The 14,815-nt window shown below is 41.7% G+C and overlaps 1 protein-coding gene across 1 annotated transcript in view; it reads left to right on the top strand.

Moving 5' to 3' along the window:
- Window positions 1–13,958, top strand: part of FBP2 (fructose-bisphosphatase 2) — a 39,895-nt gene extending 25,937 nt beyond the window's left edge. Inside the window, exons 5-7 of the mRNA XM_027550173.1 lie at window positions 3,666–3,803; window positions 10,204–10,323; window positions 13,556–13,958. Coding sequence (XP_027405974.1) covers window positions 3,666–3,803; window positions 10,204–10,323; window positions 13,556–13,750 — 453 coding nt within the window. The 3' untranslated portion in view covers window positions 13,751–13,958. The remainder of the gene's footprint in view (window positions 1–3,665; window positions 3,804–10,203; window positions 10,324–13,555) is intronic.
- The last annotated feature ends 857 nt before the right edge of the window (window positions 13,959–14,815 follow it).

Below are 14,815 nucleotides of genomic sequence, written 5' to 3'. Positions count from 1 at the left end.
AGGCTCCTCTGTCCATGGGATTTTCCAGGCAAGAGTACTGGAGTAGGCTGCCATTGCCTTCTCCAAAGAAAGCTGAGGACCTAAGAATTGATGCTTTTGAACTGTGGAGTTGCAGAAGACTCTTGAGAGTCCCTTGGACTGCAAGGAGATCCAACCAGTCCAACCTAAAGGTAATCAGTCCTGAGTGTTTGTTGGAAGGACTGATGTTGAAGCTGAAACTCCAATATTTTGGCCACCTGATGTGAAGAGCTAAGTCATTTGATAAGACCCTAATGCTGGGAAAGATTGAAGGCAAGAGGAGAGGGGGACTACAGAGGGTGAGATGGTTGGATGGCATCACCGACTCAATGGACATGAGTTTGAGTGGACTCTGGGAGTTGTTTATGGACAGGGAGGCCTGGTATGCTGCAGTCCATGGAGTCGCAAAGAATCAGACACGAGTGAGCAACTGAACTGATTGAGCATCCAGTGAGTCCTCAGATACCATTCTAGGCAGTGGAGGGAGATAGTGCACTGGTCAAACAGAAATTATCTGTCAGGAGTTTACATGCTGATGCATGCGAAAGCACACAGCTCTGGTCATGGTGCCTGTGGGTGTATCATTTAGTTTGCTAATGTGCACCGAGGCTCAAGGTCTAGAGAATGTCAACTCTGTCTGCCATCTTGGATCTATTTGGTTCTAGTCAGTTTATTTTGTGTCCTTGTATTATGTCATTCTTTTAAAGACTGTGCCCTGTCCACTTCCCTCCTGTATCAATTGTCACACGCTCTCTGCTGAGCTCTCTTTATTAGCCTGAAAACCCACAAAGGACACTTGAACAAGGACCCTATGTATGAAGCTTAGGACCTGTCTGAGAGGTTGAAGCAGCATATGGCACTTGTTACAGGTAGAAAACCATGGAGGGTGGCCTGCATGTTACTCATGCAGGGCCTCACAGGACAAAGTTCCTTGGTGGGGCAACCAGAACCTCCCTAATCTGCAAGTTTGCAGGGCTGGTAATTTGATTTTGTCGGAACACAGATTTTGTTCAGGTACAGAGGGACTACCTCACTTAATCAAACACTTAACTGTGGTCTAAGCCACAATGAGACGTATTTGTTTACATATGACAGATATAATTTCGAAATGGCAGGGATATGGTGCCTGATCATCAGGTGCCCTCTTGTCCAAGTTGTGGAAGGCCATTTGTATACACAGTGGGTGCTAGTGATCACAGTCAGAACAAAGGTATGTATTTTTCAGGTTGGAGTAAGGCTCCACAACCATCTTCACCCCACAATACAGAACAACTCACCAGGGTCCTAAGTGTCCACATTCCCAGCCCTGGGGTGGATAAACAAGTGAAGACATTATTTAGACAACAGTTGTGTATCTGTCTTGATCTTTGTGGTGCTGGAGAATACCCTTGAGAGTCCCTTGGACAGCAAGGAGATCAAACCAGTCAATCCTAAAGGAAATCAACCCTGGATATTCATTGGAAGGACTGATGCTGAAGCTGAAGCTCCAATACTTGGGCCACCTGATGCGAAGAACCAACTCATTAGAAAAGACCCTGATGCTGAGAAAGACTGATGGCAGGAAGAGAAGGGGATGATAAAGGATGAGATGGTTGGATGGCATCACTGACTCAATGGACATGAGTTTAAACAGGCTCCAGGAGATGGACAGGGAAACATGGCATGCTGCAGTCCATGGGGTCGCAAAGCATTGGACACGGCTGAGTGACTGAACTAAAAGAGTCAAGGATCTTGGCTTAACTAAGGAAAGGGTGTTATTGTATTAATGGAAAAACTGAGGCCCCAGGTTAGAGATGGGCAGGTCTAGGAGACAGGATTCACAGGACCAGTCCCACAGCACTGCCCCTGGTCTGGACACCACCCAGGGAGGAATAATTATTTTGCCAAGCTAAGTTAAGTACTTGACCTTGGGCTAGGGGAAGTCCAGTTTAGAGTCTTTCTAGACTGGCATCCAATAGGAAGAGTTAATTATTCAAAGGAAGTTCAAGTGCTTTTAAAAAGTGGAACTCCACACTGGTCTACTCCAAAGCAACAAATGTCTAGAGCAGGTTATTAAGTTCATGATCCAGAGACTGTCAAGAACTTCCCTAAGAAGCTGGGTTTACTAAGCTTGGGAGAAGGCATTCTAGAAGAATCATGAGGCCTTGTGCTGAGAGGGGGTTCAGTTCAGTTGCTCAGTCGTGTCCAACTCTGTGATCCCATGGACTGCAGCATGCCAAGCCCCCTGTCCATCACCAACTCCTAGAGCTTGCTCAAACTCATGTCCATCAAGTTGGTGATGCCATTCAACCGTCTCATTCAGATGAGAGAGGAGGTTGGCATGATCTTATTATATATAGAACATGGGCTTTTGCTTGATGATTCTAAGGAAGGTTTGAGAAAGAGAGGGTCAATTCTGGATTGGGTATTGTCTAGATGTGGGTACAATTAATGATTTTGTATCTCAATTTTTATCTGGGAGGTGGGAAGGTTAAAGTGAGGGTGACGATTCATTGGTAAAAAAGCAGTCAGTACTCACATTTCACAGAAAAGAAGCATGTTTGGTTATTTTTGCAGTTTAATATCCTTGTCATTGTCTTATTTCAGACACAGTCAGCGTAGCCTTGTCTCTTTGTCGGAGTGTTGTCAATGTTCATTAGGAATCTTCTAGCTGTGAGCTGTCATCTTGGGGGATTTTTCCTTTCTCAGTCTTCAAAGTTTAATCAGAACCAATTAGATTTCCGGGTCTTGATTTCCTTCCTAGTGACTTAGTGAGACGTTGAGCCTTTCAAAGTGAATTTGCAGCTAGCTAATTGCAGCCCTAGAGATGAGACCACCAGCACTCAGCTAAAGAGATACCTGAGGGATGCCCTGCAGAAAGGGACCAGGTGGCTATAGGGAGACTGGGCACTTTTACAAGTAATTCTGAGGATTAAAATAAATTTTATCAACTATTCTTCATGCCAAGTGAATACAGTTTCTGATTGAAGGGATTTCCTCTTTACCTTGTATAAGAATACTTGGGGGTACAAGGAACTTTGCTCTTTTTTGTTCTTTTTTTTTTTTTTTTTGCTGTGACACGCAACTTTCAGGATCCCCACCAGGGATCGAACCTATGCCCCCTGAATTGTGAACATGGAGTCTTAACCACTGGACCACCAGGGAAGTCCCTAGGGAGGCAAGAAAATTTGAATGGCTTCCAAGATTGAATCATTAAGATAAAATAACTGGACCACAAATTAGTGGTCTGATTACATCCCCACTTTCATGACAAATCCCATCTGTGTAACTTCTTCCTCTCATTGTTGATGGCCCAAATCCTCCTGAAAACATTAGGGATTAACTGGGGATGAGAACTTGAGGGGATAAATACAGCTAGGTTCTTTACAAATGAGAGTTACAAGGGAAACTTTCCTTCTTATTCCTTTGAATTATTTTATTTTTTGTTATATTGCAGCTTGTGCTACCCATGCAGGCTCTGCATTGTCCCTGTTATTTGTAAGTCTCATAACAACATCACTGGACAAGCTATAGGAGGACCTTACTACCCCCTGGGTCCTTTCAGCAGGTCCACCTCAGTTATTGTTCTCTGGTTATTGGAGTGTGTGCTATTGACTTCTGTTTCCTGATATCTCTCTTCTTCCTGGTATTTCCCTTCACCTTTCTAGGCTCTTGGTGAATTTGTCTTGGTGGAAAAAGATGTCAAGATTAAAAAGAAAGGAAAGATTTACAGCCTCAACGAGGGCTATGCCAAGTATTTTGATGCTGCCACCACAGAATATGTGCAGAAAAAGAAGTTTCCTGAGGTGAGTGAAGAAAGCCTGAAACAGAAGCAGGGAGAATACTGTCTCAGTAGGTTCCTGTTTGGGAAATGGCTGTGGGAGGCTGGCTGAAAGGGGTTGTTGCCCCTGTTTGTGGCTTTGACCACTGTGAGCATGGCGGACTCTGACTTTCTTCATTATCAATCAATATCTTTCTTTCATAGCTAAGATTTACCTACTAAAGGTATTACTCTCTAGGTTAGTTTATCCAGGAGAAATTGTCTATGAAGAAGGCAGAGACAAATTTTTCAAAATCCAGAGTTTCAGGCCAGGGCATCTGATTTTTTGCCAAGCTACCATGTGTGTGGATTCTGGTCACTCGGTTATGTTTAAGTGAAGGTCCCTTTCACATGGTCTAAAATCAGGACCTGGTGTTTACTCCAAGTTTTAGAAAAGTCTTCGGCTCTAAGGGTGAACACCGAGTCCTGGACTTCATGTGGCTATTCAGACAGCCCAAACAATCCAATAAGTATGTCTGCCATACAAAAAGCCCTATTAAGACAAGTGTGGGAGGGAGTCACAGTGTTTCCAGGTCAAGAGTGTGAATTCTGACCCACACTGGAAGTGACAGGAAGGACAGTGGTGTGAGGCGCCAGCCTGGCTGTCCCTGCAAGCCCTTCACAAGCTCTAGGCAGAAAGTGCTCAGGATTCCATGGAGTCCAGAGCACTCGGTTAGCAGGGTGCTGGACCTACCTCTGCTGCCTCAGACTGAAGCTTTAGAGAGTTTTCTTCTTTCTGTCTTGTTTGTTCTTGAAGCAAAAATCTTAGAATGCAGTTTCTGGTATCTCTCCTTTGTCATCACACAAAAACCCATCAGGTATCTTAAGGGCAGAGGTAATAGGATATGGATTGTGAGGTTGATAAAGTCAAAATTATTTATTTACAAATTCCCAGTCTTGGTGATAATTTCACAGTGGTTCCCATTCATTCTAAGGTAAAAGGTACCTCTTCTAGAACCCATAAAGGAAGATACTTATTTTACCACTGGAAAACCAAACTCTTAGGCAAAAAAAAAAAAAAAAAAAAAAGCCATAAATCCCTTTGAAGGAGAAGTTTCAAACTGAGAAACAAAGGAGTCATCCCATGCATGACCAACAACAGGTGAAGAGTCTGACTGCACGAGGACCCAAATACAGGGATGAACACCCAAACAGAAAACCAGACAAAAGGCACGATCATGCAAGTCATGAGAGAAACAGGAATGTCCAGTCAGCAAATTGGAAGATGCTAATAAAAAAGAAATGCAAATTAAAATACAACATCATTTGAGATTTGCACAGATTCAACAGATGAATAGTGCTCAGTGGGAAAATAAATACTCTTATAAAATGTTAAAGGAAACTTAAATGTCCCCCCTCACCCCTCAAGCTTTCTGGGTGGGGCAATCTGACAGTATGATTTCCAATATTAAATATTCATATATTTTGACTCAGTTAATCCTAAATTTCCCCCAGAAACTGACCCTAAAAAACCAATTGATCAAATAAAAACAGAGATAAATGAACAAGGATATGTCACTGCAGCATTGTTTTATAACAACAACGAAGGAACAACTGAAGTATCCAACAGGAAGGGTTGGTTGGGGCATTCACAATATTCTAGTGAAGTGTTGTGCCACACAGCTATTCATCCATTAGAAATTTAAGTCCTGCTTTATATATTGGTAGTGAGACATGTCCACAAGATAGGCAGTCAACGAAATGGATTACACCATTAAATACATGTGAATGTATTTCTGCACACACATATGTATATGTAGGATGTGTGTATGCATAAAATGTCTTCAAAATGTGCCATCTTGTTAATAGTGGTTTCTAGAAGTTGATATTATAGAGTTCTTGACTTTCTCTGATGTATGAATATGTGCAATATGTCATTGAAAAGAAATCATTGTAACTCTTTCTAGAAATTATTACAAAAACCATTGTCATTTGCAGAGGCAATCAAAGAGTATGCAACCAAGAAAATTGAAAGGGAAAAAGCATATCAAGTATTTAATTAATAAAAATACTATGTTCTTTTTCTGGATTTTATGGTGTTTAGTAAGAGTCAGCTTTTAAAAATGTGTAATATGTTGTGATTCCTTCTCCCTTATTTTAAATATAAGTGTTTACTCTTACACTTAAAAAAAAGGAAAGAAGATAGACTATTCTGTTTTGAAAAGAAGTCCCCTTGCTGTCTGTAGTTTTGCCCTGGGAAGCCCATCTCCAGGGTGTGCAGGCAGTGTCCCACTCCTCCCACTCCTCATTCTTCCGGAGGCCATTGCTTTCTGGCAGGGTCTTTGTGTTCTGGCTGCTCTGCTTCCACATGCTGCACCCCAAGGAGATGGGAAGTGGACCAGCACTTTTCTATACCATCCACCATTGTGGAAAGAGCAGTCCTCCTTTGCTATTTCTGTCTCTTGCCAATGGCAGTTTCTCCTATCCCTAACTGCACTCTTCTATTAGTCATGATAATCATAGCTAGTGTGTCCTGTGTCTGTTCCAAGTGCTTATCATGTACTAACTTATTCAATTCTCCAACAGATTACAAGATAAGTATTAATACCACAACCTTCATTTTACAAATAAAGGATCTGAGGCCCAGAACAGTCAAGTAATGTTAAGGAGTGCAAGCTCTTACTACTTGCCACGTGACAAGCCAATAAATCGAGAGACTAGTTGTTGGAGCAAGGAATAAGGACTTTATTAGGAAAGTCAGCAGACCAAGAAGATGGTGGACTAGTGTCCCAAAGAACCATCTTTCCTGAGTTAGAATTCAGGCCTCTTTTATACTAAAAAGAGAGAGGATGTGGTTGTTTGTTGCAAACTTTTTGGTGTCAGGATCCTTTGTTCTTGCAGTTGCCCAGGTAGGTCAGGGTGTGATGTTCCTTTAAAACTCCAACAAGACAAATGTTATTCTCTGTTCTGCAACTTTTTATTTCTCTGTGTGTGTTAGTTGCTCAGTCATGTCTGACTCTTTGCAACCCCTTGAGCTATAGCCCCCCAAGCTCCTCTGTCCATGGAATTCTCCAGGCAAGAATACTGGAGTAGGTTGCCATTTCCTTCTTGCAAAATTGAAATTCTATAGCCATTGAACAACAACTCACCATTTTCTCCTTCCCCCAACCCCATCCCTAGTAACCATGTCCTACTTTGTGTTTCTATATATTTGATTACTTTAGATACCTCATATAAGTTAAATAATGTTGTATTTGTCTTTTTTTTTTTTTTTTTGACTGGCTTATTTCACTTGGCACAATGTCCTCAAGTTTCATCCATGTTGTGATGCTGAAAGCTCATCTTCTCTGTACACTGGTGCTGAACAAGGTGCTGAATTGAACCTTGGGGACATAATTTGGGGTGAAGTAGAAAAGAATAGTTTTATTGCCTTTCCAGCAAAGGGGGACACAGCAGGCTCATACCCTCAAAATCATGAGTCCCCTCTTGGGGAAGATAGTGAGAAGTTTCGTAGTAATTGTCCAAAGAGGACATGATCAGTTTGTGGACATTCTTCTGATGGGTTGGTGGTGAGCTGAGTTGGAGTCAACATCATCAACCTGCAGGTCCAACTGGTCTGAGGTCTACATGCTTGTGGGTGGCATACATTGGATAACATTAATTGTTATCTTCTTTCACCTGTGGGGGTTTCAATATCTGCAAAATAGTTCAAAGATATTGTTGTGTGTATCCTTTGATGGGGAAAACAGGACCTTGTCCCAAGGCTGCTCTTGACTGTTTCTCCTTGATCTTCCATCCCCTCCCTTTTCTGATTAACAACTGCTTGAATCTGCCCTTTGTAACTCAGGGACAGTCATGAAGGCTGAATGAAGGCTGCTTCCTATAATCAAAAAAATGTGGGACACAGAAAGTCTTTGTGCCCAGGAGCCCCAAAGGGCCCTGCTTGATATCAGTTGAGCAAGAGACAAGATTTTTTTTTCAAAGTCCAAATAATGTACTACTGTGTGTGTATACCACATTTCCCTTATCCATCCATCTGTCACTGGACACTTAGGTTGCTTCCACTTCTTGGCTATTGTGAATAATGCTTCGATGAACATGGATATGCAGATATCTATTTGAGATTCTGTTTCCAATTCTTTTGGATAAATACCCAGAAGTGGAAAGAAAGTTTTCATTTTTTGAAAGTTTTTCTTTCCTTTCATTCCCTCTTTAACCCTCTTTGCTCCAATATCAGCCCTTGGTAATCCTCTTTTACGTAATCCAGCATCATGTTTCCACCTTATGTTACTTGACCTCTCCATGGCATTTAGAGTTGTTTACTCTTCCTTTCCAGCTTCTCTGGTGGCTCAGTGGTAAAGAATCCATCTGTTAATGTGGGAGAAACTGGTTCAGTCCCTGAGTCTGGAAGATCCCCAAGAGAAAGAAATGGCAACCCACTCCAGTATTCTTGCCTGGGAAATCCCATGGACAGAGGAGCCTGGCGGGCTACAGTCCATGGGATTGCAAAAGAGTCGGACGCAATTTGGTTGCTAAACAACAACAGCAACCCTGTCCGTCATGAAACTTGTCTTCTTTAGCCTTGTGTCTGGTTTTCCATCTCTCTTCCTAACCATCTTCTTCTTTTTTTAGTTCCCACACCTCTGCCTACACTTCTATCTTGGTACATATAGTACTCTATTCCCAACAAACCTTTCGGCTCACTCTTGTCCCCCCAGGGTGATCTCATCTAGTCTCTTCTCATAGGGTTCAGATCTGCCTGCTCCTCCAGACACCTAGAACTCCACATATCCAACTCTGACCCTCCTATTCCCCACCCCCCACCACTCTACACACACACACACCCACACACACACACACCATCTCCCAAGTTTACTACTTTCTGGTTTTCTTCTCTGGACCTATACTGCCTCTACCATCATGTTCATTCCCAACAAAGTTTGGGGAACCCAGAGGCTTACCTCTTTCTTATGCCCATGACTAATCATTTACTGGGCATTACCAACTCTATTTCCTAAATATTCCTCAAAAAGTGAAAGTGAAGTCACTCAGTTGTGTCTGACTCTTTGCAACCCCATGGACTCTTGCGAGCCAGGTTCTGCTGTCTATGGGGATTCTCCAGGCAAGAATACTGGAGTCAGTTTCCATTTCCTTTTCCAAGGGATCTTTCCTACCCAGGTATTGAACCTGGGTCTCCTGAATTGGAGGCAGACTCTTTACCCTCTGAGCTACTCAAGTTAGTCCATTTTCTTCATCCCCAATTCAGACCTGCATTCTTTTACCTATTGAGAAGTCTCTTAATTGGCATCTGAAGGTGTTTTGTATACTTAATATCATTATGTAAATAAAATGGAGGAGGCAAAATCTCCCATGTAATTTTTAACATACAACCTGAATAGTGCTTTCAAGATATCACATAAGTATACACTTCAGAAAGTATTTCCCCAGCAGCTACTTTTTGCCCCACACCAGGCTGAACTCAGGGAATGATGCCAAGATAAAGCAGACAGTCTTTTCCCCAAGGGTGTCACACACTGATGGAGAGATCTGGCATATAAATGCTTATAAAATCAATGCACTTTATAGTGGCTGATGCCACACAAAGCATTGGATATTTACTCTGAAAATTCTTGGTGTTTCCTTGTACTGTCAGAGAATTATTAGATTAGACACAGAAATATCACATGGGTCACTGAGTGAGGAAAAAGCAAACCTGCCCGAAGGAGCCCTTTCATCAGATAGCCATGCCTTACTGATATGCCCTACATAAGGGAAATCATGAACTTTGGCTTATTTCTTTCAGAGCAAATCTTTTCGTTACAAGACTAATGAAATTGACATTTACACGGAAGCTGTTTTATTTCTTTGAATGATTTCTAAAGGTATTTAAAATAATTTTACCAGTGGATAAATGCTGCTTACACTAAGTGCAAAAGTTGTCATGGTTCAAGGGGATCTGGTTTTCAAGAAGCTAAAAAGTGTTCTGAACTGTGAGGGCCAAGGAGGAGATTCAAAGAGGAGCCCAACAGTTGGTGTTTGTCTATACTTCTTTTTCCAGTGTTTTGTTTTGTTGTTGTTTTTTTTTTTCTCATTAGCTTCTGTCTTAGGACACATATTGTCTCTCACTTTAAGTAGTGCAACATTTAATGAGTCTGATTACTAGTTGAGGTTTGGGAACTCCTAATGGTCAGCTCCAGGAGTTGGTGATGGACAGGGAGGCTGGCGTACTGCGATTCATGGGGTCGCAAAAAGTCGGACACAACTGAGCAACTGAACTGAACTGAACTGAATGGTCAGCTACATAATAATTTCAATTCCTAAGCTAGTGGGTAGAGGAAAGAGGACCTGGAATGCAGAGCTCACACCCACTGGATGTGTCACCTGAAGCAGGTGCTGACTGATTGCTAAACCCATTGCATCTTGCCTCTCCTCTCTCCATCCTCCAGGACGGCAGTGCTCCCTATGGGGCCAGGTACGTGGGCTCCATGGTGGCTGATGTGCACCGCACCCTTGTCTATGGAGGGATCTTCCTGTACCCAGCAAACCAGAAAAGTCCGAAGGGCAAGGTAACTCTCCTCTGTCTGCTGGCTGAATCTGCTCAGGGAGCCGGTCACAATTCCCTTTCTCATCATGCCTGTTTTTGGCTACCATCTGTCTGTGAGTGGGCAGGTGGAAGAGAAACGAAGTATATATGCCATTAATAGTGTTCTAAGGTTGTGGTAGAAGGTCTGGAGGAGGAGGAGGCTGAAGTTGTTGGTGATTGTCACTGGCCTTTACTTCTGCGGCTCTCATGCTCCTCAAATGACTGTGAATCAGCTGTGTTCACCCTCCACTTTCCACATGCTGTGTCTGTCTTTTTGCTTCATTACCAGCTGATTTTGGATCATAGATCCTTTTGAGAACTTAATGAAACTTACAAAACTTACATGAAACTTATTACATGTAAACATACACGTTACATATATTGTCAGGGGGTTCACAATAACCTGAGGATGACCCAAGAATTTCCTAGAGAGTTTCCAGAAGTTCAGGCTAAGAACTTCTGAACTACCTGTAAAGGTAGCTCTGGAAAGATCTCATTGCAACTTTATGAAACAAAACCTAAAATACCCATGTTATCAAGTGGGAATCATATGATCCCAATGCGTCTATCTTGAATAGACCCTGCCATGGAAAGGTTTCTGATTTTTAGCCAGTCACAGAATCATAGGTAAGAAGACAAATTCAAATAAATGTCTGCATATTCTCTGACACACTAACAACTAGCCACACATATATGCATCTCTCAGTGCGGGCGATCTGACCTGAATTATTGGAATGTCAGATTCAAAGCCATGATAAGAAGTCTAACACACCATGTGAAACCAAAGAGAAGATTTTAACATGCAGGTTAGTGTATCAGGCATTTCTCTTCCTGTGATGGTTTAGCTCTTGTATATTAGCTTGTTGGACAGATAAATCTAGTGAGCAGAACAGTGCTAAGGAGTATTGCATGAGATCAAGTAGAAGATGTGGAAATCCTTAGGTAGAACCACATTTGCCATCTACTCAGTTCTAACAAGGAGAACATTAAGACTAATTACTACTAGCTATTAATATTAAGATGATTTAAAATTAGTCAGAAAATACCTACATATAATTACAAAAATATTTCCACAAGGTATATAACTGCATATATAGACCTACATTCATAGTACCATTGATTTCTTTTTTTAAACTTTATTTGGAGGATAATTGCTTTACAGTGTTGTGTTGGTTTCTGCCATATGACAACATGAATCAGCCATAAGTATACATATATCCCCTCCCTCTTGAATCTCCCTCCCACTCCCGACCCCATCCCATCCCAACATAGCACTGGTTTGAGCTCTCTGTGTTACACAGAGACTTCCCATTATCTATTTTATATGTGGTAATATATATGTTTCACTGCTACTCTCTCAATTCGTCCCACCCTCTCCTTCCCCTGCTGTGTCCACAAGTCTGTCCTCTGTGTCTGCATCTCTATTCCTGCCCTGCAAATAGGTTCATCAGTACAGTTTTCTAGGTTCCATATATATGTGCTAATATATGATATTTGTTTTTCTCTTTCTGATTTACTTCAGTCTATATAACAAGATCTAGGTACCACTGATTTCTGATCTCCAGGTTTTAGCTCTCATGGTCTCTGTGACCATGTTTGTGTGAGTGGGTGGGTAGTGGGATGTGACTGCTTCTCCTCCTATTGTCTCTGTAGAGCAATGTAGATTTTAATTGTGGGGAAAAAAATAGATCACATAGCCTGCAGGTAAAGGCACCATGAAGATCTGGACACTGTGTTTTAAAATGAGTTTACTACAAAAATATCTTAAGGTCAGAACAAAACTTGGTCCCAAGGTAAGTTTTATGTAAGTATCCATGTCCTTATCTATCTATTTTTTATAGTATCTGAATTAACATGGTACAAATAAAAGCATCTTATTCTGTTTCCCCCAAATGGAAATAAATGCCCCCTACAGTTTTAACTTACTTTCTGCTCAGTGCCTGGCTCTCCAATTCAGATTGGAAATAGTTTGTTCCTCTCTTTGAAATAACAATAATTTAAAAATCAGCACAAGATGTAACTATGAAGAAAAGAATGGAAAGAAGTTGTGCAGAGCTGGATCAATCACTCTGAAAGCTGATTACAGAAGAGGAAATTTAAGTTACAGATTTCATACCTATGAGGGAAGGAAGGAGAGGATAGTGTGATATAGAGTCAGAGCATGCAGCAAGAACGTCACCTGAATCTGTGTGACGTGTGTGCGTGTGTCTGCTGTGGGTCAGGGGATGAGGAAGAAGTCAAAACATAATGACAGAAAAAGACCCAGAAAGGACATTCAATCAGCCCGTTTCAATTCAACTCACCATATACTAACTGGACACAGGATTGACACCTAGTCATCTCATAGTGCCTTTTAGAAGGGCATTTCTTTCTCAGAACAGGCACTGGATCCATGTACCTGGCTTGGCAAAAAATAGTACAACTGATTTCCGCCCATTTCTGCCCTCCACTGGGAGCCTTTGTGCAGCATACACTGCAGCCTTGTTTGGACACTTCCTAAATGTCAGGCAGTACTAGGAATGAAGATGCCACAAAGACCAACCTTAAGAGATGCCTCCCCTGCCCTCAAGGGAGGGCGTCCAAGGAGGAAGGCAGATGTTAAACAAACCTCAGAGTCAGAATTATCACGAAAGGGGAAGTACAGGATGCTGTGGGAGAGCAAGCAACAAGAGACCAGGCAATTCAGTCTAAGGGGTCAAAAGAAAAGGTCATCTAAACACCAGAAAACTCTTCAGCCAAGTTGACACTTGAGCTGTTCCTCCCCACCATCCTGGACAATGTGGTTATCCTGAGAGACCACCCAGCACTCTCTAGGTGACCCTCCAATCCCATCCAAGCTTGACTCTATTGGCCTTAAGGTCTGGCATGTAGAGGCTCCTAATCTGGACCCAGAATCACTTCACCTCATTAACAAACTAATGAGAAGTGAACACTAAGATCTCATACTCCCAAGTCTCTCATAATCACAAAGGTCAGCAGACAGGTAGCTATCGACTGGAGGTGTCCCCAGAGGCATATGTGATCAGCATCAGCTAGGGCACCCAGCCTTCTGGAGAGTGTTGGTCTCTGGCAGCAGCTCCCCTGAGATGGGCAAATGTACTCACACTAATGAGACAGAGGCTCAGCAGTTGGAATTCCTCCTGGAGCTTCAGGCACATGGTTTGGGGGTCTTGGCAACTTAGAACACTTGTCCACCTGACTCTGTTTCTCCTCAGCTCCGGCTCCTGTATGAGTGCAATCCTGTGGCCTACATCATCGAGCAGGCGGGAGGGCTGGCGACCACAGGCACCCAACCCGTGCTGGACGTGAAGCCTGAAGCCATTCACCAACGAGTCCCCCTCATTCTAGGGTCCCCAGAAGATGTACAGGAATATCTCACCTGTGTACAGAAAAATCAGGCAGGCAGGTAGTGAGTCTGACCCACTAGCCCTCTTCTCTTTGTATGTGCTTTGTTAGGGATGAATAAGTGAGTGAATGCTGGTGATGAGAAACAAAAAGTAAATTCACTGAATCGTGTGCAGAAGAGCAGCAGCGAACTGCTCATGACAGGTCTAGAAACCAGAGGCGAGTTTGTGCTCAATGTAAAGGGCTGAAAATAAAACCCACACGTGAAAAGAACAACTGTGATTTGTCTTCTGTCATGAACAGTGGTAAATAGGATTGTTATTTATCAGCCCAAGTAATCAGCAGCTATCCCTTGTGGGCAGAAAGTACAGAGGTCAGTTAAGAATTTGTCTTGGCTGAGAATTTGAACCTAATGTCTTAATCCTATAGTGATTAATTTTCTTTCTAATAAAATAGATACATATGTTTACTATATATACTCATTTCATATATACTTATACATATATATTTAATGTATATAAGTATATCCATTATAGATATTTAAATGCCTGACTTAATTTCTTAAAAGTTTTGTCTTATTGTGGATAGGCTTTGAGTTATAAATCTCATGGCTATTAAATTGTAAAATTTTGGATCAAGCGAACAAAGATACATCAGGACAAAGTCAAGCCATTTTTAGGAGCAATGATTTGGATGACCAATAACTACTTGAATGGAAAAATGTGGTCACCTATTGACAAAGTCACATACTAAGTGGAGTTAATATTTAAAAATTAATACCTAGTTTTCTCAGCCTTGTGACTTTTCCTTTTTAATTTTTTGGGGAAATACTTTAATCTATTCTAGATCCTAACCAGAGTACACTGGTTAATTACTTCATTTGTCCAAATTGTGTTATGATTGGGATGAGTGGCATATGCATCAGAAATCTGTTTGCTTTTCCAAGAGTTGCTATATTTGTATATAGACCCGGAGGCAAAAAATGCCTAGTGAAATATTCACAAACAAATCCAGAAATATAAAACAAAGATACATCAGGACAAAATTAGGCTTAACTCCAAATTTCAAGAATGATTCAATATTAGAAAATCCATTACATAATGCATTAGATTAAGGCAAAAGGCAATGGT

Source organism: Bos indicus x Bos taurus, chromosome 8 (genome assembly GCF_003369695.1).
Source record: "Bos indicus x Bos taurus breed Angus x Brahman F1 hybrid chromosome 8, Bos_hybrid_MaternalHap_v2.0, whole genome shotgun sequence".
NCBI lineage: Eukaryota > Metazoa > Chordata > Mammalia > Artiodactyla > Bovidae > Bos > Bos indicus x Bos taurus.
The sequence above is the reverse complement of the archived record's forward strand: the minus strand, read 5'-3'. Positions and strand labels throughout refer to the sequence as shown.